Raw genomic sequence first — 24010 nt, 5'->3', positions numbered from 1 at the left:
GTGGAGACCAGGGGAGACGTTGAAATTGGTGTGAAATTTGGTCATTGTATTTGTGTAATTAAGGTAATCTTTAATTGCGCAAATAATATAAAGTCCGTTAGCAGACTAACAAAGTGTGGTTTTACAATGATATGAATCTTGCTATAGGGCTGCCAAATTGCTCAAGTCCCCCTTTAAGCATGTTAAAATGGTTCCCCTTTCATCGTCTTTATAACATGGCTACGAAAGTACCAAAATCCCATTTGAGCATGTCAATAACATGGGTAATAAAGTGCCAAGTTCCCCTGTAAGAAAGTTTATAAGATGTTTACCAACGTACCTAGTCCCCATTTGAGCATGCTAACCAAGTTCCCCTTTAAGCTTGTTTGTACAATGGTTACCAAGACTCGTGGTGATGTTTTGTACAATGACGGTAGTATCTGTTGGAGTGTTAACACAAACATCGATATGTTGCAGTAAAGATGATGTTTAATAACTACTGATTTAGTGACATGGTATACAAAGACCTGACTTGGTATACAGTTCTTCCAAACGCATTACAGGACCTGTAAACGGCGGGTTTTCCCTGTGGTCTGAATGGACTGACCCTTCCTGTGGCATCACCTGTGGCTCCACCGACGGTGTCATCAGGTCACGAACCAGAAGCTGCACAAACCCCGTTCCCAGAAATAGCGGACTGTTGTGTTTTGGGGATGTAGTGCAGACGTCTGTCAAGACGTGTAGCTTCCCTGCTTGTCGAGGTGAGTGTTTTAGTGTAACCTGTTGAGGGTCAAGGTCGATTTTATTTCATTCTCTTCTCTTTATCCTTTCATTATTCAAATATTATTAAACTCATATTTTCTTGAGTATGTATTTATTTTTATCTCATTGGCGTCATTCATTTTTCAAAGTTATTTTAATAAATGGAGTTTCCTATCAATGAATGTTCCATTACTTATGCCTCGCCTTACTAGATTATCCCACCTTCCCTGTGGTGCGTCTCGCCTTACTAGATTATCCCACCTTCCCTGTGGTGAGTCTCGCCTTACTAGATTATCCCACCTTCCCTGTGGTGAGTCTCGCCTTACCAGGTTATACCACCCCTCCTGTGGAGAGTCTCGCCTAACTACATTAGACCACCACTCCTGAGGTGAGTCTCGCCTTACCAGGTTATCCCACCCCTCCTGTGGCGAGCCTCACCTTACTAGATTATCCCAACTCTCCTGTGGTGAGTCTCGCCTTACTAGGTTATACCAACTCTCCTGTGGCGAGCCTCGCCTTACCAGGTTATCCCAACCCTCTTGTGGTGAGTCTCGCCTTACCGGGTTATCCCACCTCTCCTGTGATGAGTCTCGTCTTGCTAGGTTATACCACCTCTCCTGGGGTGAGTCTCGCCTTACTAGGTTATACCGACTCTCCTGTGGTGAGTCTCGTCTTGCTAGGTTATACCACCTCTCCTGTGGTGAGTCTCGCCTTACCAGGTTATCCCACCCCTCCTATGGCGAGCCTCGCCTTACTAGGTTATCCCACCCCTCCTGTGGTGAGTCTCGCATTACTAGGTTATCCCACCTCTCCTGTGGTGGGTCTCACATGACTAGGTAATACCACCTCTCCTGTGGTGAATCTCGCCCTACCAGGTTATCCCTACCCTCCTGGGCGAACCTCGCCTTACAAGGTTTTCCCACCTCTCCTTTGGCGAGCCTCGCCTTACTAGATTATTCCAAATCTCCTGAGGCGAGCCTCGCCTTACTAGATTACCCCACCTCTCCTCTGGTGAGCCTCACCTTACTAGATTATTCACCTCTCCTGTGGCGAACCCCGCCTTACACAGTTATTACAATTATCCTGTGGCGAGCCGAGCGTTAAGGACTAGATTATCCCGCCGCTCCTGTTGTTGATGTAGAATGTGAGTTGAACTAAACACCATGGAATGTATCTTTTATATGTGGAAAATCTACTTGTCTCGTTTACATCCTGAACATAAATTGCAGGATATGTGTGTTTCTTCAACAAAAAGTTAATCAGTTTACTGGTTTCATGATGTAAATGTGGTCTTTTCGTCAGTGAATGGTGGACTAACAGCTTGGACTCAGTGGACCGATCCACCGTGTGGCATCACGTGTGGACAACGATCAGATGTCATGCGGACACGCACCAGGAGCTGTTCCAATCCACTCCCCAGCAATGGAGGACGTGACTGCACGGGGTCTTTGGTGGAGATTTTGCAGAAAACCTGTTTATTCCCCGCTTGTGTTGGTACGATGCACCATCAAACACTGGCTGCTTACACAGTTTTTCTTTGTTTGTTTATTGTTTACAGCAAGACTAATACGCCGCAGCAATATTCATGCTGTATGACAGGGGTCTCTGAAAAGTCGAGTCGATAAACCAGTGATCGATACCATGAACCACACCCAAAGCCATCTGGGGTTTATGACACACAATCAACCAAATGACCGAGACATTTGAACTTGCCAATCAGTATCTAATTTCATTCGTTTCTATATAATTTTGGTACTAAATTATATACTTCATAAATAAATAGTGTCATTTAAATAGGTATCACATATGTGTTTGTAGTGTCTATATCAAAGTTCGTGTATTTTGCTCTCACACGAATTGGCATATAAAATACATAAACGAGATCTTAGTAATTGTATATACTGTCGACAGTGGGCGGTGGCCTGATATTTGTGTGCATTGTCGACAGTTAATGGTGAGCTGATATTTGTATATGGTGTATATTTGTCGACAGTGAATGGTGGTTTGACGCCATGGTCCCAGTGGAGTGGACCACCTTGTAACTTGACCTGTGGAGCTAAGAACGATGTGGTTAGAACTAGAACCAGAAGCTGCACCAACCCTGCCCCAAGTAATGGCGGACTGAACTGCACCGGACCCTTCGTTGAAGTTAAAGCTTCGTGTGTCGGTAAGTTGAGCGAGAGTGTTGGATTAAATGCCGCTGACGTAGTGCGTTTGCTGTGTGTTACGTCCATCTGAACAGTATTTTGTTATATCAGGACTAATTAGTTTACTGCGGGGGGAACTCATTGGACACAATGCAAACTACAGTTATAACAAACTTTTTGGGACTACTAGTTTTAGCATGTTATAACCGTAGTTAGTTATTAGCATATATATAGCAAATAGTCGGGACAAAAAAATAAGTTCGTTATATCCGTCAGTTTGTTCTAAGCATGTTTGTTATAACCGTAGTTTACTGTATTCAAAAGTTCAAGAACACAGATATTTTCATATGACTATGGCCATGAACAGGTATATACAAAATATACTATTCAAAAGTTCAAGAACATTGATATTTTCATATGACTACGGCCATGAACACTTATATACAAAATATATTATTCAAAAGTTCAAGAACACCTGATGTTTTCATATGACTATGGCCATGAAACATTAACTGTATAGTCATATGAAATATCGGGTTTTTCCTAACCTCTTTTGAGTACTATATTTGGATGTAGCTTTCTTTATCGTAAGCGTCAATGCAATAATAAAGCCCTTTCATACGTCAATGAATATATTTCCAGTCCCTGTCAATGGAGGATTCACTCAGTGGACGCAGTGGACTAACCCTTCCTGTGGCATCACCTGTGGCTCCACCAGCAGTGTGTTTAGGTCAAGGACAAGAAGTTGCACCAACCCCATCCCCACTAATGGCGGCCTGCAGTGCTCCGGGGATAGTGTTGAAACATTGGTCAAGACGTGTGTCTTCCCAGGGTGCCCGGGTGAGTTCGTGAGTTTGTGTATTTCTTAGGGACAAACCACTTGACACTTCTTGTTACAGAAAATATGCCCCTTCTTACCAGATAAAGAAAATACTTCTACCATTTTACTGAAGATTGTATGACGACAGCCATGCTTATCATTTAAGATTTGTTTGCGATATAACTGGAATACTCTTAAAAGCTCACTCACTCACTGAAACATGTTGGAGAACGAATTCAGTGTTGTGTGTTGTATTTGATTTAAGTATATTGGACTGTACTCTCGAATTGCTTTTACTTTTATACAAAAACAGCATAAGCTACATTAAATCATTAAAATATACTTACAGATTTGGCAAAGCATACACCAAAGCACACATATTACACCGATGGACCTATAAGTTTCCTATCTCGGGTTATAATCCTAATTTGACAATGTCACTGCGACATGATGCTGGTCAGAAGGTAGTGGGGAACAGATAATGTACTGTAATCCACATGATTTACATAACAATAAACATCTTTCTTATTTGCATAGTGGATGGTGGCCTGACCCACAATTACACACAGAACGTTTCTAAGCAAGCAACATGTTTGTCATTGTCTAGTGGACGGTGGCCTGACCCATAATTATACACAGAACGTTTCTAAGCAAGCAGCATGTTTGTCATTGTCTAGTGGGCGGTGGCCTGACCCACAATTTTACACAGAACGTTTCTAAGCAGGCAGTATGTTTGTCATTGTCTAGTGGACGGTGGCCTGACCCACAATTATACACAGAACGTTTCTAAGCAAGCAGCATGTTTGTCATTGTCTAGTGGACGGTGGCCTCACCCACAATTTTACACAGAACGTTTCTAAGCAAGCAGTATGTTTGTCATTGTCTATTGGGCGGTGGCCTGGCCCACGTTTACACACAGAACGTTTCTAAGCAAGCAGCATGTTTGTCATTGTCTATTGGGCGGTGGCCTGACCCACAATTACACACAGAACGTTTCTAAGCAAGCAGCATGTTTGTCATTGTCTATTGGGCGGTGGCCTGACCCACAATTACACACAGAACGTTTCTAAGCAAGCAGCATGTTTGTCATTGTCTAGTGGACGGTGGCCTGACCCACAATTATACACAGAACGTTTCTAAGCAAGCAACATGTTTGTCATGTCTAGTTGACGGTGGCCTGACGTTCTGGACACAGTGGATTAATCCACCTTGCGGCATCAGTTGTGGAACAAGAACTGACTTGACACAAACACGGACCAGGAGCTGCACCAACCCTCCTCCCAGCAACGGAGGACAAGGCTGCACTGATCTTTTAGTTGAGGTCGAACCGAGAAACTGTGACTTTGCTGCTTGCATTGGTTTGTTTGTTTGTTTGTCCGTTTGTTTGTCCGTTTGTCTGTTTGTGTTTAACGTAAAAGATTAAGAAGCATCCTCGCTTAATGTATATTATATTCACTGAAAAAGAAAGAGACAGAACTTCTTTAAATGATTTTCCATAAGGTTTGTTTGTTTGTGTTTAACGCTGCACCCAGCAATCGACCATGACGGAGGGCTGTAAATAATCGGATCTGGTCCAAACAATCCAGGGATTGGCATTATGAGCATCGATGTAATTAATTGAGATATGATGACATCCCGTTAGTCGCTTCTTACGACATGTGTGCAGAAGATTGGCGCTTTTGTTAGTATGTGAATGGTGATGCTGGGTCTCCTCCTAATGTATCCCGTTATTCATTCATAGTTTCTAATGTAAGATTAATCACGTTAATTTCAGTAGACATGGTTGTCATAGATGAGGGGGCGTGGATGGGTGAGGGGGATACGTGCATCCTCCCCCGAACATCTTGTATCATCACTTTCATCACATCCTTTGGCTGTAGGGAATCGGACAATGGACTCTAATGACTCTTATGATTATGGAAAGGTTTTTGTCTTTGTTGCATCATTTACAGTTGCACGGTAGCGCAGTGATAGATTTGGCCAATATCATCATTTTGTCATCAATCACAAGTTCCGCATGACGTCTGTTTGGACCAACGATATTTGCATTGACATACTTTCTTTAAAATCGTTAAATCGGATGATTTCTCTTTAAAAGGTGGGATGGTCAAGTAGCCTAGTGATAAGAGCGTTCGCTCGTCACGCTGAAGAATTATCGGGTGTTCCTTAAATTAGTATGAGTAGTATGTGCACGTATTACAACGAAAAGGTAATCCAACTTTGTAGTAAATAGCTCCTGCATGTACTTCCTAGTGAACGGCGGCTTCACACTGTGGACTCAGTGGACCAACCCACCGTGCGGCATCACCTGTGGAAGAAGTACTGAAATACGCACACGAACCAGAAGCTGCACCAACCCTGCCCCCAGCAATGGAGGGACACCCTGTACCGGTCCTATCATAGACATTTTACCAAAAAGCTGTGATTTCACACCTTGTGTTGGTAAGTTATGTAATAAGATACCTCACAAGATTATGCCTGGTATAACATTAAATGACTAATCACAACATAAAGGGTATTGTTCGTTATTTCATGTTGCATACATATATCATATATTTGTGAAAATGTTCAGTTTGACATGAATTTTCATTTAAACTTAAAGACCACTTATCTCCGAACACTGTTTACATCTTACTGCTGTGGTAGAGACATGGCTGTTGTCCAACAGTAAATGCTAGTTCTACCAGATGGAATAAATATAAAATACGAAATATTCCCAGTCGCTGTCAACGGAGGATTCACCCAATGGACTCAATGGACCACCCCTTCCTGTGGCATCACCTGTGGCTCCACCAACAGCCTTGTCAGGTCACGAACCAGAAGTTGCACCAATCCCGTTGCCAGTGATGGTGGACAACAATGCATTGGAAATACAATTGAAACGTTGTCTCAGCCTTGTGTCTTTAGTGCCTGTCGAGGTAAACAGCTTTGGGCGTTAATGTGTGACACTATGATAAGCTAGGTATTGAATGTATGATATGTGTATTATCTGACTTAGAATACCACAGAAAAGTAACAAATATTGCGTAAACAGATACAGTCTGAAATCAAATACAGCACAAATATGCAGCACGTAACATTCAAGCAGCACATTCGTTAAACATGATACTTCGTGCTTCGATATCCAAGCTTAATTTGACCTAACCCGTATATTCGTAGTCTACGTGTATTTTGTGCGATTTTATAGTTATAGCCAGTACATTCGTAATGCATGTTCTTACATTTAATTCATGAGCTGAGAATTTGAAGATAGGTAAGTAAACTGTCAATTCGTAACAGATAATCTCCAGATAACAGATAACAGCTGTATCTTAAAGAAAAATAGAATTCATTTGAATCGTCATGTCTCTTTGATATTAGCCCCAGTGAATGGTGGGCTGACCCAGTGGACCACGTGGACCAATCCCGTGTGTGGCATAACGTGTGGGGTGGGAGCCTCTGTCAGCAGAACAAGGGACAGGACCTGCACCAACCCTGCTCCAGCTAACGGAGGACAAGTCTGCACTGGTCCTTTCGTTCAGGTTTTAGCCCAGACATGTTCATTCTCACCCTGTGCCGGTAAGGTCCAAAGGATCATGTGTTCTCGCTGTTTTCTTTTGTTACTGGAGGAGATTCTCACACAAATCTTATTATTGAAATATTGCAAGTTTAAGTATAATTGTGTGAAAGATGCATGCACCCAACAGGAATTGGATGTTTTTTAATGCAAACTTTCATTACTGTAAATTCATTATAACAATTCGTTTGCTCTTTGTAAAGTTCTAGTGAAACGTCTTGTTTACGTCGGCGATATATTTGTACAACATTTGAAAAGAACATTTGATGTCTGAATGTATCTTTGTCACATCAATTACAGCATTTAATCATGAATATGACTGTGAACATCAAAATGATATTTGTGGCAGAGTATATATAGAACATCTCGACCTACTAATGCAACACAAAATGTGATGGTACATAACTATATTGGAGCTTTGGTGTGACTTAAGGTGTGGATTTAGACAATATATATATGGACAATATATTTTTAAATCACAACAATCATTTCTAGTCAATGGAGGATTCACCCAGTGGAGTCAATGGACTAACCCTACCTGTGGCATCAGCTGTGGTTCCACTAACAGTGTTGTTAGGTCACGGGACAGAAGCTGCACAAATCCTGTAGCCAGTAACGGAGGCCAATCCTGCACTGGAGATCGAGTTCAGACGTTGATTCAGACTTGTGTCTTTAGTCCCTGTCCAGGTGAGAGGTTTAAATAGCATGGTGTGTGTTGGTGATTGTTGTTTCATGTGTTTACTTGTGTCTCTAGTCCCATACACACGTTCGATTGTGGGTGTACTATCTCTCTCTGCATGACAGTCATTCCCTCAGAAGTACACTGATAGAAATACAGCTTACATAATTCGTTGTAACTATAGAATACAGACATATTTTAATGTTAATGGTAGCTTGGACGTCCATTACAAACCTGGAATGTTAAGTCAATAGATTTATACTTATTCTTTCATTGCGCCAGTGAATGGTGGCCTCACACAATGGACCCTGTGGATCGAGCCTCCTTGTGGCATCAATTGTGGAACAAGAACCGATGTCCTGCGCACAAGAAGTAGAAGCTGCAGCAACCCTGCCCCGAGCAATGGTGGACTTGCCTGTAATGGGCCTTTTGTGGAGACTGCACAGAAAGCATGTGCTTTCTCCCCTTGTGTTGGTACGTTCAACGTTTCAAAGATTATTGAACCACTGGCGACAGTGTGTGGATTGGACTCTTTGTAAGATTTTCACCATCTTATATTTGGATTAATATTTCACAATAGGGGGCACGGTGGGTCCAGTCGTCTAACGTGTTGAAAATGTTTTGTCTAGAGACCAGTGAAACTGACTCATGTTTTTCGTATTCATAACTATGCAAAAGATTCAGAGTGACAAAAAAGGGAAAGTTGACTATTTGAAAGTTGAAGTGATCCCTCTTGTCATACAGACCTGTGGAGAGTAGCAAAGTAATAGACAACTTACACACTCACTATGTTTACAGTCAATGGTGGTTTGACTCAATGGACTCAATGGACTAATCCTGCGTGTGGCATCACCTGTGGCTCCACCAACAGCCTTGTCAGGTCACGAACCAGAAGCTGCACCAACCCTGCTCCCAGTAACGGCGGACAACAATGCCTTGGAAATACAGTTGAAACGATCCTGAAGTCGTGCGTTTTAAGTGCATGTCTGGGTAAGTGCCTCTTATGATATGGCATCATGTGCCGGCACCGCTCACTAGTATCTCGTGTGCGTTGCTAGTTACAAGAGTCTGTCGGAGTAATGCTTATAGTGTGTGGGAGTACAATAGGTTTACGTTCTATACTGGTGCAATAATGTGAGGTCATGTACATGCGCAGAAGTGTGTGTTGTCATTTGTCCGGCCTGAGGGAGCAGTTAAAAGGGTAATTGTCACATATATATTAATTCCCTTAGTTTGTTGAGGAGTGCGTGCGTGCGTGGGTGTGGGTGCTGGTGTGCGTGCGTGCATGGGTGTGGGTGTGGGTGTGGGTGTGGGTGTGGGTGTGGGTGTGGGTGTGGGTATGCGTGTGAGTGCGTGCGTGCGTGCGCGGGTGTTGGTACGTTTGTGGGCTCGTGCGTGCGTGTGGATGTGGGTATTTGGAGGCTGGGGCTGCGCACGGTTGGCCCAGTCGCCTAAGGCATAGTTGCGTCCCTTGGACACGCCGGAAACATCATTAAGCTGACACGCTGTGCCATAACTGTAATACTGTTCAAACCGGCGTTAAACTCCGACTCACTTCCTCACTCACTCACATATCATGCAGTCCACTGTCCAGTAACAGTTCACACATTATGACAGTGAACGGTGATGTATTTGGATAATGTCATCATTTCCTTAATCACACATTCCGCATGAAGTTTGTTTGGACCAACGACATGTGCATTTATATATGTTCTTTTAAAATCGTTAAATTGGATGATTTCTCTGAATTAGTGAGTTTTCATAACAGATCTACAACGAAAACAAATTTAAGGACCACCGTTTTCTTTCATATCACTATATTGGCATGACAGATTAACTATAGTCATATGAGAGTATCGGGTGTTCCTTAACTTCTTTTGAGTAGTATGTACACTTATGGCAGCGAAAATGTGAACTAAGTTTGTAGTAAATAGCTTCTCCATGTACTTCCTAGTAAACGGTGGCTTCACACTGTGGACTGAGTGGACCAACCCACCGTGCGGCATCACGTGCGGATCACGTACTGATGTCACACGTACAAGAACGAGGAGCTGCACCAACCCCGCCCCGAGCAATGGAGGACAGTCGTGCACGGGTCCTATACAGGATTCACAATCGACACAATGTTCGTTCTCTCCATGTCCAGGTAATGCTTTTTGTTCGGTGTACAAAATGTGTTTGCTCGCAAATACTTAGTCTGATAAATAAGCCGATGCACTTCCGCTTCTGAGAGTATTAGACAAACGTGGTTAATAGTATGCCTATTTTCGTGCCCCCAAAACAAAGTATTTATACAAGATGATTAAGGTCGTATAACCATGGATATAAAAAAAATCCCTTAAAACCATGATTTAAATTTACCATTTGATTAACAGTGAACGGTGGCCTCACACATGGACTTCCTCCTGTCGTATACATAGTTAGAAAACTCCATTTGTTACTGCACAATCATACGCACGTCTTTCAGTAAATGGTCGTCCCCAACCAGGAAATAGCTGGAATATTGCTAAAATCAAATCTTACCTTTGATTAACAGTGAACGGTGGCCTCACACTATGGACTCAGTGGACGGATGCTTCTTGTGGCATCACTTGTGGAACTAGAATTGACGTTGTACGTACCCGCACCAGGAGCTGCACCAACCCCCCGCCCAGAAATGGAGGACAAGTCTGTACTGGAACGTTGATAGAGAATGTGCCAATAATCTGTGTTTTCCCTGCCTGTGATAGTAAGAGGGCCCTTATATATCATATAGGTTGAATCACAAGTACGATTACGGTTGATGAAAATGAAATAAGTTGGAGCCTGGGCTGCTTGACCAGTCGTTGCACACGCACCTGTTACAATGAAGACAGTCTTCCCTGCCTGTGAAGGGAGGTTGGCCGTTAGTGACATGTGGCAAGGCTCTTAAATACCCTTGTTAAACAAGTAGAATTGGAACAGCCTTTACATCACTGTTCACAAAGGGGGGCACGGGTGGCCAAGTCGTCTGTGGCGCCGCGATTATATGTGCAGAGGTGCACCCCCTGGGCACGCCAGAAACCTATGATTGTGGGATTGAAATCACTTACTCACTCATCTAGACAGACTGGAGTTGTCTTTCCTTGACACACTCCTATCATATAATATGTAATCATGAGAATTTATGGATGTCAACTTCTATATTATCAGGAACACAACGTTTCGAAGGTTATGCTTACTCCTTCATCAGGTGAATGAATGCGTGCCAAGATGTGGAGAGCATATATGTAAATGTAAATACTACAAAAGTGATGAGATTACTTAAGCTGGAAGATCCTTGAAGATCTGGGGTAGAATAGGTCTTCAGCAACCCAAGCTTGCCTTAAAAGGCGACTATGCTTGTCGTAAAAGGCAACTAACGGCATCGGGTGGTTAGCCTCGCTGACTTGGTTGATGCATGTAATCGATCCAAATTACGTTGATCGGTGTTCATGATGTCAATCACTGGACTATCTGGTCCAAACTCGATTATTTACAGACCGTCGTCATATAGCTGGAATATTGCTGAGTATGGCGTAAAACAACCAACCAACCACAGAAGCATGTCTTGTTTCGCAAGGCATAATACGTTAGGGACGTCATTATCCTGTGGTCGTGGGTTGGCATCATAAATTGTCAGCACCTTATCACTCTTCAATAAAGAGGGGAACAGCTTAGCCTTGCATCACTCCATTCTTTCCTCCCACGTTAATCTAAAACAGTGATAGTACTCATCTACTGTTAAAAAAATTGTAAAACATAAACCACTCACTCATTTAAATCATGTCAGTCATAATATGAATCATTTTCAGCTCCGATAAATGGAGGATTCACCCAGTGGACCCAATGGAACACCCTTTCCTGTGGCATCACCTGTGGCTCCACCAACAGCCTTGTCAAGTCACGGAGCAGAAGCTGCACAAACCCTGTTCCTAGGTTTGGTGGACAACAATGCTTTGGGGATAGACTCCAGACTAATCTCCAACCGTGTGTTTTTAATCCCTGCCCAGGTCCGTGTCTCTTTTGTATATTTACAATGAAGGTGGTTGTGTATCATTTTGATTTCTTTTTAAATTTTTACAGAACAAAAGGAATAAAAAAGGTGGTTAAAATTGTAAAAACATATCTGTGTATTTTGAAACGTCTAAAACGTTTCGGAATTACATAACATTGATGAAAGAATGTGGCTTTTAGCAGAGAACGATAGTGTCAATCAACTTCAGTGATGTAATTAATAGTGTATTTAAAGATTATGTTTTCATCATACCAGTGAACGGTGGCCTTACACAATGGACCCAGTGGACCAATCCACTTTGTGGCATCACGTGTGGAATCAGAACCGATCTCGCACGTACACGGACCAGAAGCTGCTCCAACCCCGCTCCCAGCAATGGCGGCTTGCCCTGCAGTGGACCTCTCGTTGACGTGTTACCTCAAAACTGTTCCTTCACGCCTTGTCCCGGTAAACCTTCCATTTATCCAAATCGTTAAATGGAATAGTGTTGTAGCGATACAAGTTGTTTCAATGCATTCCGTTGTATTCCAAATATTTACATTAATGTCCATTTATACAGCTCTCAGTGGCTCCGTCAGAGTATGTGGATATTACATATGGACCGAAGAGCAAAGGAATTGTACACCCATGTTGGATCCTGGCTTGAAATGAATTCGATGGCCATGTATTTGATAAGGGTACCTTATGCTTGCTGTGTTTCGGCGACTGTTTTCACCCAATGTTTGGTAACTTTTGTAATTTTTGGATCAAATGCAATTTTCAAGTGTACATATTCCGTTGTCCCACAGTGTACTAAGTGTATTCTTGTCGAATACGTAGTGTAGACGACTCTATTTCTAACTAAACAATCATACGCTATCTTTCAGTACATGGACGTCTCACCTTGGTGCAATGTGTGAGGCCCCATTTCTGGTGCCCACCTCCCCCCTCCATCGAGAAATAGCTTGAATATTGCTAAAAGCAGCTTGTATTAAACCAACACCTCTTACGTTTGATTAACAGTGAACGGTGGTGTCACGCTATGGACTCAGTGGACGAATGCTACTTGTGGCATCACTTGTGGAACGAGAACTGATGTTGTACATAGCCGCACTAGGAGCTGCACCAACCCCCCACCCAGCAATGGAGGACAAGGCTGCATTGGAGCGTTGATAGAGAATGTGCCAATAAGCTGTGTTTTCCCAGCTTGTGATAGTAAGTGTAAAAACACTTTTAAATAATCTGCTCCCGCAAATGCTGGAACATAATGGGATTTTATGACAACAACAAAATATCACATGCGCAACATGCTGGCTTTTATGAAACATATGTGTTGGGTGTTCTCAAACTATTGAGCGCCTATCAGGAAAATTAAATGTTTGTCTTGAATATATATTCAGTCTTAAACAAAAAGAATTTCTTCAATCACCAGTACTTCAGGGTGTAAGCTATCGAGCTACTGTTGCAACATGATATTGTTTTGTAGGTGGGCAATTCATATTATGAATCATTTTCAGCTCCGATAAATGGAGGATTCACCCAGTGGGCTCAATGGACCACCCCTTCCTGTGGCATCACCTGTGGCTCCACCAACAGCCTTGTCAGGTCACGAACCAGAAGCTGCACCAACCCTCTTCCTAGGTTTGGTGGACAGCAATGCATTGGAGGAACACTTGAAACTGTAGCACAGCCATGTGTCTTTAATCCTTGCCCAGGTGTGTTTTGACATGCTTCTGTACACTTGCAACGATATTTTAGGCTCTTGGTATATATCATTTTTCAGGGGAAAAATAGATGTGTAATGGCTAAGCCATATCTAAGTTGTATGTAAGACATATTAAGCCCTTGCTAACTTGAAAAGATGGGTCTTGTCTTTAAAAAAACAGATAACACTTATTTCTATGATATAAAAACATGCGCGTATCTACTATGTGTATGCAATAACGTTTGGAGTGATTAAAAGATTTTCTGCATTCAAATGATGAGACATGGTAAACTATCTTGCTAGTGAACGGTGGCCTGACATTATGGTCTCAGTGGACGAATGCTTCTTGTGGCATCACTTGTGGAACCAGAACAGATGTTGTACGTAGCCGCATCAGGAGCTGCACCAACCCCCCGCCCAGCAATGGAGGACAAGGCTGCACTGGAAACTTGGTTGAAACTGGGCAAAAAAATTGTGTTTTCCCAGCTTGTAATAGTAAGTGTAAAAACACTTTTAAATAATCTGCTCCCGAAAATGTTGGCACATAATGGGATTAAACGACGACAACAAAATATCACATGCGCAATATGCTGGCTTTTATGAAACATATGTGTTGGGTGTTCTCAAACTATTGAGCGCCTATCAGGAAAAACAACTGTTTGTCTTGAATATATATGCAGTCTTAAACAAAAAGAATTTCTTCAAACACCAGTACTTCAGGGTGGTAAGCTATTGAGCTGCGGTTGCAAATAATATTGTTTTGTAGGTGGGCAATTCATAATATGAATCATTTTCAGCTACGATAAATAGAGGATTCACCGAGTGGACTCAATGGACCACCCCTTCCTGTGGCATCACCTGTGGCTCCACCAACAGCCTTGTCAGGTCACGAACCAGAAGATGCACCAACCCTCTTCCTAGGTTTGGTGGACAACAATGCATTGGAGAAACACTTGAAACTGTGGCACAGCCATGTGTCTTTAATCCTTGCCCAGGTGTGTTTTGACATGCTTCTGTACACGTGCAACGCTATTTTAGGCTGTATATAAGGCATATTAAGCCCTTGCTAACTTGAAAAGATGGGTATTGTCTTAAAAACAGATAACACTTATTTCTATGATATAAAAACATGCGCGTATCTACTATGTGTATGCAATAACGTTTGGAGCGATTAAAAGATTTTCTGTATTCAAATGATGAGACATGGTAAACTATCTTGCCAGTGAACGGTAGCCTTACATTATGGTCTCAGTGGACGAATGCTTCTTGTGGCATCACTTGTGGAACGAGATCCAACGTGGTACGAACACGTACCAGGAGCTGTACCAACCCAGCCCCCAGCAACGGAGGGATAGCATGCACTGGATTAATGGTGGAGAGTTTGCAGAAGAGCTGTGTTTTCTCCCCCTGTCCTGGTAATGAATTATTTATTGAATATCTCTGTAAAACATAAACTGATGATCAAAAAGAAGTATTCTCAGGGAAATTGGATTTGACCCAAAAATCAAAACGTTACTAGCCTGAAAACACTGCAAATATAAGGGCAAAACGCAACTATGATACCCCTATCAAATTCATCAACATCGAATATCCATTAGTTCCTGTTTGTCTATCAAACATGCGTGTGTAATTTCATTTGACCGGTAGTTTATGATAGTTTATGATAACAGTTCACAGTTCATAATAATTCATATTCCTAATTCTTCAAAAGAAATATGTTTTACCTTACCTGACGCTAAACAGTGTTTTAGCTTCCCTACCTTATACAAACAGACAGTAATGGAACGAAGAGACAGTTTAAACAGACTACAGCCCGTGCCTCAGCATCCATCAGTTATCCCCCTTGGCCCCTATGCCTCATATTCTCTGTTCAAGAGTTCTACTTACCTTATATTCGCTCATTTGCGGTTTACAGCTTGTAATTCGAATTTTTCTCTCGACTGCGTAACTGCGTGTTTCGCGCCTTGGTCGCCATTATAATTTTACTGCATCTCGTGTTTGCAAGGTAGCGCATTAATGTACCTTTTTGCTATAGTTTTTGTAAACTATTGGTGAATCTCTCATTTATTCTGTGATTTATGACTTTCTAGTGACATAATTCCTATTATTTAGGAGTATTATGTTTTAGAATTGCTCCAAGCACACCTCACACATGGTAAACTTGTGTGTTTGTGCGCTTGGTTCCCATACTATCCAATAACGTGTTTTGCTGCATATGTGCTTCTGCTAGTTTCACTTATGTGCTGTTTACATTTTTTGCAGAATGTATTCTATTCCCAAGTCGGGGGAAAGACCCTCATCAGCTTTGCCCCGAAAGCAAGCCTGCGTGCTCGTTTGATCATGGCTGCTCTGTTCGCGCACTCTTGTCAATAACAGACTTTAATTCTTACAGAAAAGCTGTTCTTCGTCGCCACAATTTGCTGTTCGGAAGAAGATGCCTGATAATTCACCACCAACCACTCCTCCGTCGAACCCGGCCCCCCCGACTTCGGATCCGTCTATGCCAACGTCTGGTCCTTCGGATGCTCCTCCCCTTCTGCGCCACTTGATTTTATGAATCCTACAGCGATTCGTGCATTTGGGGAACAACTACTTCAACATCATCCAGCCGATTTTGGCCCCCGTCAGCTCAGATCTTGCCAGTTCCCGCCTGTCACCAGATCGTTGTTCCTGCGCTTCATCTGATACTTCATCTTGCCTTGCTTCTGGTCTCTGTCGCCAATCTCATACTCCTGACGACTCCACTACTGCCTCCTCTAGGATCAATCAGCGTCGGCAGCTATTGCCGGGACAGTGTAGCCAGTTGTCTCTCGATTGTCTTCAGGCATCACCGGATCATCACCAACCGGCGCTGGACCATCGCCTTGTTTCATTGAATCGTTGTCTGCTATCGTCTGGCCATCACCAGCGATCGCCAGGTCGCCAGAGCTTGCTAGACCATCGCCAGATTTTGCCAGACCATCGGCAGCGCTCGCTGGTTCGTCAGCCATCGCCAAACCATCGTTAGCATTTGCTGTAACGCCAGATATCGTCAGGTCGTCGCCAGCATTCGCCGAGTTGCCAGTTATCACCAGACCGTCGCAAGCTATCGCCGAGACGTCGTCAGCGTTTGCCGGATCGCCAGATATCGCCGGACCGTCGCCAGCGTTCGCCGGGGCCACCAACTTTCGCCTGTCTTCTTGCCTCGCCGTCCATCGTCTGGGGCCCCCATTTTATCACTTCCTTCTTCCACGGGATCAGTTGGTGGCTGATGTGGCCGGGTCCTTAGACACAGCCTTTACGACTCTGCTGGTCCAGCCATCCATCCAAGTGCCCAGATTCCAGAAAAAAACACTGTCCTTTCCACTCCATGGACTTTGCCAAGTTTGTCCTCCAGTTGATGAGGCTGTATGGTTGCTTGTAGGATCCTCCTGGCCCAGTACATCGGATGCTGGGATGATCCGAATTGATGCTACGCTCCATCACACTCTTTACCCACTGTCGGTGGTAGCTTCTAGCAACTCGGCCATCCAGGACTGTTTGGACAAGTATCCCTCAGAGGCCAATGACCAGCTCCTCTTGGTCCTGGATTGGCAACAGAGCCAACTGGTACACATGTCGACTTACATTCAGTTCTGTCTTGGTTCTCTCAGCATAGCTAGACGTTCGTCTCTACTCAGGCAGTGCCCCTGGGACACGTCATTCAAGACGCAACTGACGCGCCAAACCTGGTCTGGGTTGATGCTCTCCAAGGGCCAGATACGACTGTGGCTAAAGAGGCCCAGAGTTGGGACGCTCATCAGTTCCGACTCCTTAACAACATTGACCGTGTCATTTCTTCCCAATTTTCTCAGCAGAGGAAATCGTATGTCGTGAAGAGGACCAGTTTGAAGAGGAAATCCGCTTCTTTTCAGCCCAAACGCTGGTTGGTCCTCCAAGCCTCCTCGCCGTGGACGCTTTTCCAGGATTGGCGATGGAAGTGATTTTCTTTGGACGTTCGACAACTGGCATCTCCATCCGCCAGTTGTCCCTGTTCATCCGTCTCCATTAGGAGGGAGACTTCAGACCTACTGGAGGAATTGGCAGCTGCTCAAGGATCCGTTTGTTACCCGGATCCTCCGCCTGCAGCTCCGTGCCATTCCTTCTCTGACTACTCCCGTTGAACCTCCATATTGGCCTCACGATGTGCCGGATCTTCAGGCCATTATCAATCTCCTGATCGCCAAGAACACCTGGACACCGATTCAATCACTAGGGGATTTTATTCTCCAATCTTCCTGGTGCCCAAGAAGGGTTCATCCCACCTTCGAATGATCAACACTCTGGCGCTATTCAACCTCCATCATCTCGCGCCTTCGCCACATTTCCAGATTATCTCCATCCGGCCTCTGTGCCACATCCTTCAACCAATGGACTACCTCATCAGTCTGGATCTCCAGGATGCCTACCTGCACGTTCCCATTCAAGCAACACATCGTCATTTCCTCCGCTTCATCTTCCAGTGGAAAGTGCTCGCATTTGGCATTTCCACGGCTCCGTGGTTATTCACACGTATAACCCATCCCATCGTGGCGTTTCTTCAGCTCAGGGGGATTCGGTTCAGGGCCTACCTTGACGACTGCATCATGACGGTCCATCAAACCTTGATTCTTCAGCGGGATTTCACCCTTCAACTCCTCCATCAGTTGGGTTGGATCATCAACATGGATAAATCGGATCTGACTCCTTCTCGCCATCTCACCTTCATAGGCGGTCTTTTTCTGACAGACCTATCCTTGATACAAGTTTCTCCGGATCAGTTTGCAGCGATCCAATCCGGGATCAGGAGAGCCCTCTCTCAACCTCTCGATCTCCGCCAGTGGCAGAGTCTTCTCTGGCTGTTGACCTCAGCTCAGGATCTAAAGTCCAGGGGTCGTCTTCAACTGCGTCCCCTTCAACGGTTTCTCCTGCCATTTTTGCGCTCAGACCTGTCGGTCCTCTTCTTCCTCTGCCAAGAGAATTACGTACATTACTGGAGTGGTGGCTAGTCCCATCAAACGTCTTGAGTGGTTCCTCTATGACAAGTTTTGAGGCCACTCGCCATCTCTTCATAGACACGTCTTTCCAAGAATGGGGCGCCCACATTCTCCAGGAAACCGCCTCCGGTCTTTGGACTCCTGCGGAACGTTCGTCATTAGCGTCAGATCCTCCGCAGCAGTTATCTCATGGTCGCCTCGGACAACTCCACAGCGGAGTATTACATCAACAAGCAAGGATCGACTCGATCTGATTCTCTCTGGAAGTGGCCTTTCGCCTGTTTCATCTGGCCGACACTCTTCCTCTTCTGATACGAGCCGGTCACATTCCAGGTTGTCATAACATCATAGCTGACTCCCTGTCAAGACCCGATCGCCTGTCCCCCACAGAGTGGATGCTCCATCAGGAAGCATTCTGGTTCTTGTGCAATCGCCTGGGAACTCCTAAGGTGGATCTCTTTGCAATGGTGTGCAACATCAATTGCCGGTGTACGTGTCTCGGGTCCCGGACCCAGCTGCTTGGGAAGTAGCGTGTAAGCTTTTCGCCCCCAGTTCTTCTCCCCCAGGTCATTCAGAAGGCGACCCAGACCTGTCCTCTGGATCTGCTTTTGTCGCGCCTTATTGACCATCCCGGATTTGGTTTCCCAAGGTCCTTCAGCACGCAGGAGAAACCATGTTGCATCTCCCGGCGTGGCAAAATCTAGTGCCCAGAAGTCGCTGACCGCTTAAAGGCTTTTCAGCTCTTGCTGCGACAGCTGTTTCCAGAGCTCATTGTCCCTCCACTCGATCCCTACATGATGACAAGTGGTGGTTGTTCAAAGCCTTCTGCTTGTCCAGGCACATCATTCCAGTAGAGGCCACCATTAGCCAAGTGGCTGATTTTTTTTGTTTTCCTTCGCCAATCCCGTCACTTGGCTGGTTCCACGATTGCTACCTATCTTGCTGCGCTCATTTCTCTCCTCAAGATCGCTATAGGTTTCAAGCTATTATCGGCCCTGGCTCTTTCTGCCATGATCCGAGGTTTTCGACTGGAGGACCAGACTAAGAAGTTCCGCCCTCCAGCTTGGGATCTCAATGTTGTTCTGCAGGGTTTAAGCCAGGGTCCGTATGAGGCACTTGCGTCTGCCTCGTTTGAAGATCTCACCTTGAAGACTTGCTTTCTCCTGGCCCTTGCAACAGCTGCCAGGGTTAGCGAGCTTCATGCCCTAGATGTGACCCGTGTCCGATTCGACCAGCGTCATCACGGTTTGGTTCACCTTGGCCTTTGTTGGGACTTCATCGCCAAAAACCAACTGCCTGGCCAACCCGATCAGCAATTTCACATCCCGTCTCTTGTGGAGATCGTTGGCCCTGATGATGACCTGGAGCTAGCCCTCTGCCCAGAAAAAAGAAGTCGGGCCCTCCGGCGTTATCTTCAGGTATCCGAGCAACATCGCAAGCAGCGCCAGCAGCTGTTCATCCCTCTTTCCAGCCATAGCTCTGCAGAGATCTCTCGGAATACAGTCTCCCTCTGGCTTTCGTTCTGCTATCCTAGGGTTTATCGTCGTGTTGACTGACCACCACCTACAGCCTCCAATCCACATGCGATCCGTGCCCTGTCTTCTTCGCTGGCCCTCTGTCCGATCCCTCATGGAGGGGTGCTTCTGGTTATCTACTACTATCTTCGCCAGCCATTATCTTTGCAACATATCTGTGGAGGACATCGCGGGTACACATAGCTTTGGTCCACTTGTCCTGGCCCAGCAGCTGACCAACGCCTGCAATGCAATGGTTTTATACTCACCTGACGCTACACCTATAGGCCCACCTGGACTCCGCCTTACCGTTGGCGCCACTGTGTACTAAACGTCTGATGTCATCCAGTGAAGAATATGAGGAGTAGGGGCCAAGGGGGATAACTGGTGGATGCCGAGGCACGGATTGTAGTCTGTTTAAACTGTCTCTTCGTTCCAGTACTGTCTGTGTGTATAAGGTAGGGAAGCTAAAGCACTGTTTAGCGTCAAGTAAGTATTAAAACATTGCATTTAATCAGAAATGCTAATTTTTCCCGCTTTGACATATGCATTCATATATGTTGCATTAAAAGAACATGTATTAGTTTCAGTCCTGTTTGTTGTGTATGTATTAGAGTTAAAACTACTTGGAACTTGTCATACGCCTGTGTTTTAGTAAATGGTGGCCTAACGGGTTGGAGTGTGTGGACGAATGCTTCTTGTGGCATCACTTGTGGAACGAGAACTGATGTGGCACTTACACGATCCAGGAGCTGCACCAACCCCCCGCCCAGCAATGGAGGACAAGCTTGCACCGGAACTTTAGTTGAGACAGTACCGAAAAGCTGTGTGTTCCCTGCTTGTGATAGTAAGTAGATCCCAAGTGATATTTAAGAATTGTCTTAAAAATTGTTTGCTTTTTTGTTTTGTTTTTTGTTTTACGCCACACTCAGCAATATTCCAGGTATACGACGGCAGTCTGTAAATAATCGAGTCTTGGCCAGGCAATCCAGTGATTGGTATCATGAGCATCAATCCACGCAATTGCGATCGATGACATGCTTCAATCAAGTCAGCGAGACTGACCACCCGATCCCGTCAGTCGCCTTTGAGATACAAATATTGTATGCCACAACCATTTCTATTGTTGCATAATTTCTTTCCTCATCGATTCAGCTCCAATTAACGGAGGACTAACCCAGTGGAATCAATGGACTAACCCACCCTGTGGTATCACATGCGGCTCCACGTTCAGCGTGTACAGGTTACGGAGCAGAAGCTGCACCAACCCCACTCCAAGGTTCGGTGGGCAGCAGTGCTTTAACGACACAGTCCAAACAGTGCTTAAACAATGTGTCTTCAATGCCTGCACGGGTAGGTGTTTGATAAATAGATTGTTAAATGATTGGTAACAACATATCAACAGAGAATCAGTACCAACTGATCTGATTGTGTTAAAACTGAGGGTTGTGGAACCGTAATGCATTTTACAAGGTCACCAGGGTACAAGGGTGACAGTAGTTCAGTTACACCACATCGTGTCAACTTCATGTCGGGGGAAAGCCTGAACTGATGCAGGTGCCCGCTGCTTCTGTCTTTCGTCTTTGTCAAAACATAGTTACGAGCCGTGACCAGGGAACCTATCTGCCTAGTGCTTGGGACTTACTGCATTCATCTTTGTCGGTGCCTATTATCTAGCTGGCTTCCATTGGCCCATTGCTATTTCTATTCTTTTACTTATCAGTCCTAATTACCCCCGACCTCCCGTTTGCCTATTGCCCATTGTCAATTACCAATCAGTGATAATTTAGTCCTGGCTTCCAGCTGTCCATAACTATCAGCGCTAACTATTGTAAAGTGTACGCTTTCACTCTGTATTGCTTATCACCTATCAGCGCCAGCTGACTGTTGGCTTCCCTGGTTAAGTTTCCACCTTTCGTATCTTATTACTTTTGTTGTCCTTACGTGTACATATATATGCGCTCTGCGTCATAGCATTCATTCACCTGATGAAGGAGTAGGCATTTACTCCAAAACGTTGTGTTCCTCATAATAAAGACGTTGACATCCAAAAATTCTCTTTCTTATGGTCCATGTCCATGTTTTAGACGTTTACCACTATGGTGCTGACAATCCAGAAATATCTTGGATTCGAATACATGATCGTTTGCATAAAGAAGACTCTTTCTGAACTCAGAAGTATTTAGCAACATTGTGTGTAGGTTTGTGTTTACAAAACGTGTGGGGAGACCTGGAACTTCTGTAATCCAATTAGATAAGTTTGCCTATTAAGACACGTACTTTCTAAACAAACATAATATCCTATTTTAGTGAACGGCGGTCTAACAGCCTGGACCCAATGGACGGAACCAATTTGTGGCACCACTTGTGGAACAAGAAATGACGTCATACGTACACGCACCAGAAGCTGCACCAACCCTCCTGCCAGCAATGGTGGACAAACATGCATTGGTCCTTTTGTGGAGTTTTTGCAGAGAAACTGTGTTTTCGCACCTTGTATTGGTAAGTATGCAACTATTTACATAGAATAATGTCTCTTCATTAATGAACTGCAGCATTTAGAATTGGCGATTATTCTTCGAGCAACATTGTTTTCCGCATCATCTGCCCTTGGCGTCGGACGAGCAGCTTTCATTCGTGACGAACAGACACTTTAAACTTATTGTTTAAGTGACGTAATCTACAACGTGGAGAACAATGGATGATGTCATAGCCTAACATTTTAAACAATAAAGAAATGTTAAATTATGTCCTTGGGTCCAACCGCGCCAGAGTCGACATTTGCTGAAATGCTCATGTGCAAATATTGGAAACATTAATTTCGATTTTACTACCCCTCTGTATTATATTATCATATAGTTTTGATTTCGTGAAAGACGACTTTAACCCTCTTCAGCCCACTGCATCGTCTTAGAGTTATGTTATTATCATAATCTGAAACACTTCAAAAATGCAACAAAATGGCAACAAAAATCAATTTAAGATATTCTGTGTATTTAGACATGTGGTAGCCAACACAAAAATGTCGCCGTTCGGGTTCGAATCTCATTTGTTGAGATTCGATATTGATTTCAGCACAATACGCATCATGTGCGATGGTTGAAAATACGATGATGCGTTTTCATTGTGTGTCAGTATGTTTCCACATAGACGTTGATGGTTGCTCTGTTTTCATTGTGTGTCAGTATATTTCCACATAGACGTTAATGGTTGCTCTGTTTTCATTGTGTGTCAGTATATTTCCACATAGACGTTAATGGTTGCTCTGTTTTCATTGTGTGTCAGTATATTTCCACATAGACGTTAATGGTTTTCAAACACTATGTCTTATTTCCACATCGAATCACGACTTGAAGTAGACAACACACCACTCTCTTAATGTGACGACTTTGTTTACACTGAGATGATTAAAAGCAACACCCTTTAAACCACTTTCTGTTGTAGTTAATGGCGGTTTTAACCAGTGGACACAATGGACCAATCCGTCGTGCAGCATCACGTGTGGAACTGGATCCAGCGTTGTGAGGATGAGGACCAGGGCGTGCTCAAACCCTCCACCCAGTAACGGAGGAACCTCTTGTGTTGGAGACAGGATACAAACATTGGCACGACCGTGCAGCCTTTCACCATGTCTCGGTATTTACGTAAACGTATTCATTAAAAATCATCCAAAGTAGGTATTGTTACTTTTGACAGATATTGTTGCTCAAGACTCAAGACTTGGAATAACACTTTTTTCGAACCCACAATACATTTTTCTTCAGGAGGTCCAATCAACAAATTTACAAAAATATTTATTTGCAGTATTTGCTGCAACACTTATATTTTCAAATCAATCCAGTAGCATAAAGACCAATCAG

The 24010-nt window shown here is 44.1% G+C and overlaps 1 protein-coding gene across 3 annotated transcripts in view; it reads left to right on the top strand.

Moving 5' to 3' along the window:
• LOC124113204 (SCO-spondin-like) overlaps positions 1-24010 on the top strand; it is a 78139-nt gene that overhangs the window by 27347 nt on the left and 26782 nt on the right. For 2 of the 3 annotated variants that reach the window (XM_048395385.1, XM_048395386.1), the window contains exons 4-27: positions 543-740; positions 2044-2235; positions 2735-2908; positions 3531-3728; positions 4875-5066; positions 5962-6150; positions 6429-6626; positions 7069-7266; positions 7760-7951; positions 8226-8417; positions 8742-8933; positions 9898-10089; positions 10480-10671; positions 11756-11953; positions 12214-12405; positions 12961-13152; positions 13455-13652; positions 13946-14137; positions 14440-14637; positions 14866-15057; positions 20806-20997; positions 21306-21503; positions 22461-22652; positions 23595-23786. In XM_048395385.1, the coding sequence (XP_048251342.1) occupies positions 543-740; positions 2044-2235; positions 2735-2908; positions 3531-3728; positions 4875-5066; positions 5962-6150; positions 6429-6626; positions 7069-7266; positions 7760-7951; positions 8226-8417; positions 8742-8933; positions 9898-10089; positions 10480-10671; positions 11756-11953; positions 12214-12405; positions 12961-13152; positions 13455-13652; positions 13946-14137; positions 14440-14637; positions 14866-15057; positions 20806-20997; positions 21306-21503; positions 22461-22652; positions 23595-23786 (4635 nt within the window). The remainder of the gene's footprint in view (positions 1-542; positions 741-2043; positions 2236-2734; positions 2909-3530; positions 3729-4874; positions 5067-5961; positions 6151-6428; positions 6627-7068; positions 7267-7759; positions 7952-8225; positions 8418-8741; positions 8934-9897; positions 10090-10479; positions 10672-11755; positions 11954-12213; positions 12406-12960; positions 13153-13454; positions 13653-13945; positions 14138-14439; positions 14638-14865; positions 15058-20805; positions 20998-21305; positions 21504-22460; positions 22653-23594; positions 23787-24010) is intronic. The other variant, XM_048395387.1, reaches the window with a different exon arrangement.

The sequence above is a fragment of the Haliotis rufescens genome, unplaced genomic scaffold (assembly GCF_023055435.1).
Source record: "Haliotis rufescens isolate VD_foot unplaced genomic scaffold, xgHalRufe1.0.p SCAF_14, whole genome shotgun sequence".
Taxonomy (NCBI): Eukaryota; Metazoa; Mollusca; class Gastropoda; order Lepetellida; family Haliotidae; genus Haliotis; species Haliotis rufescens.
The sequence above is the reverse complement of the archived record's forward strand: the minus strand, read 5'-3'. Positions and strand labels throughout refer to the sequence as shown.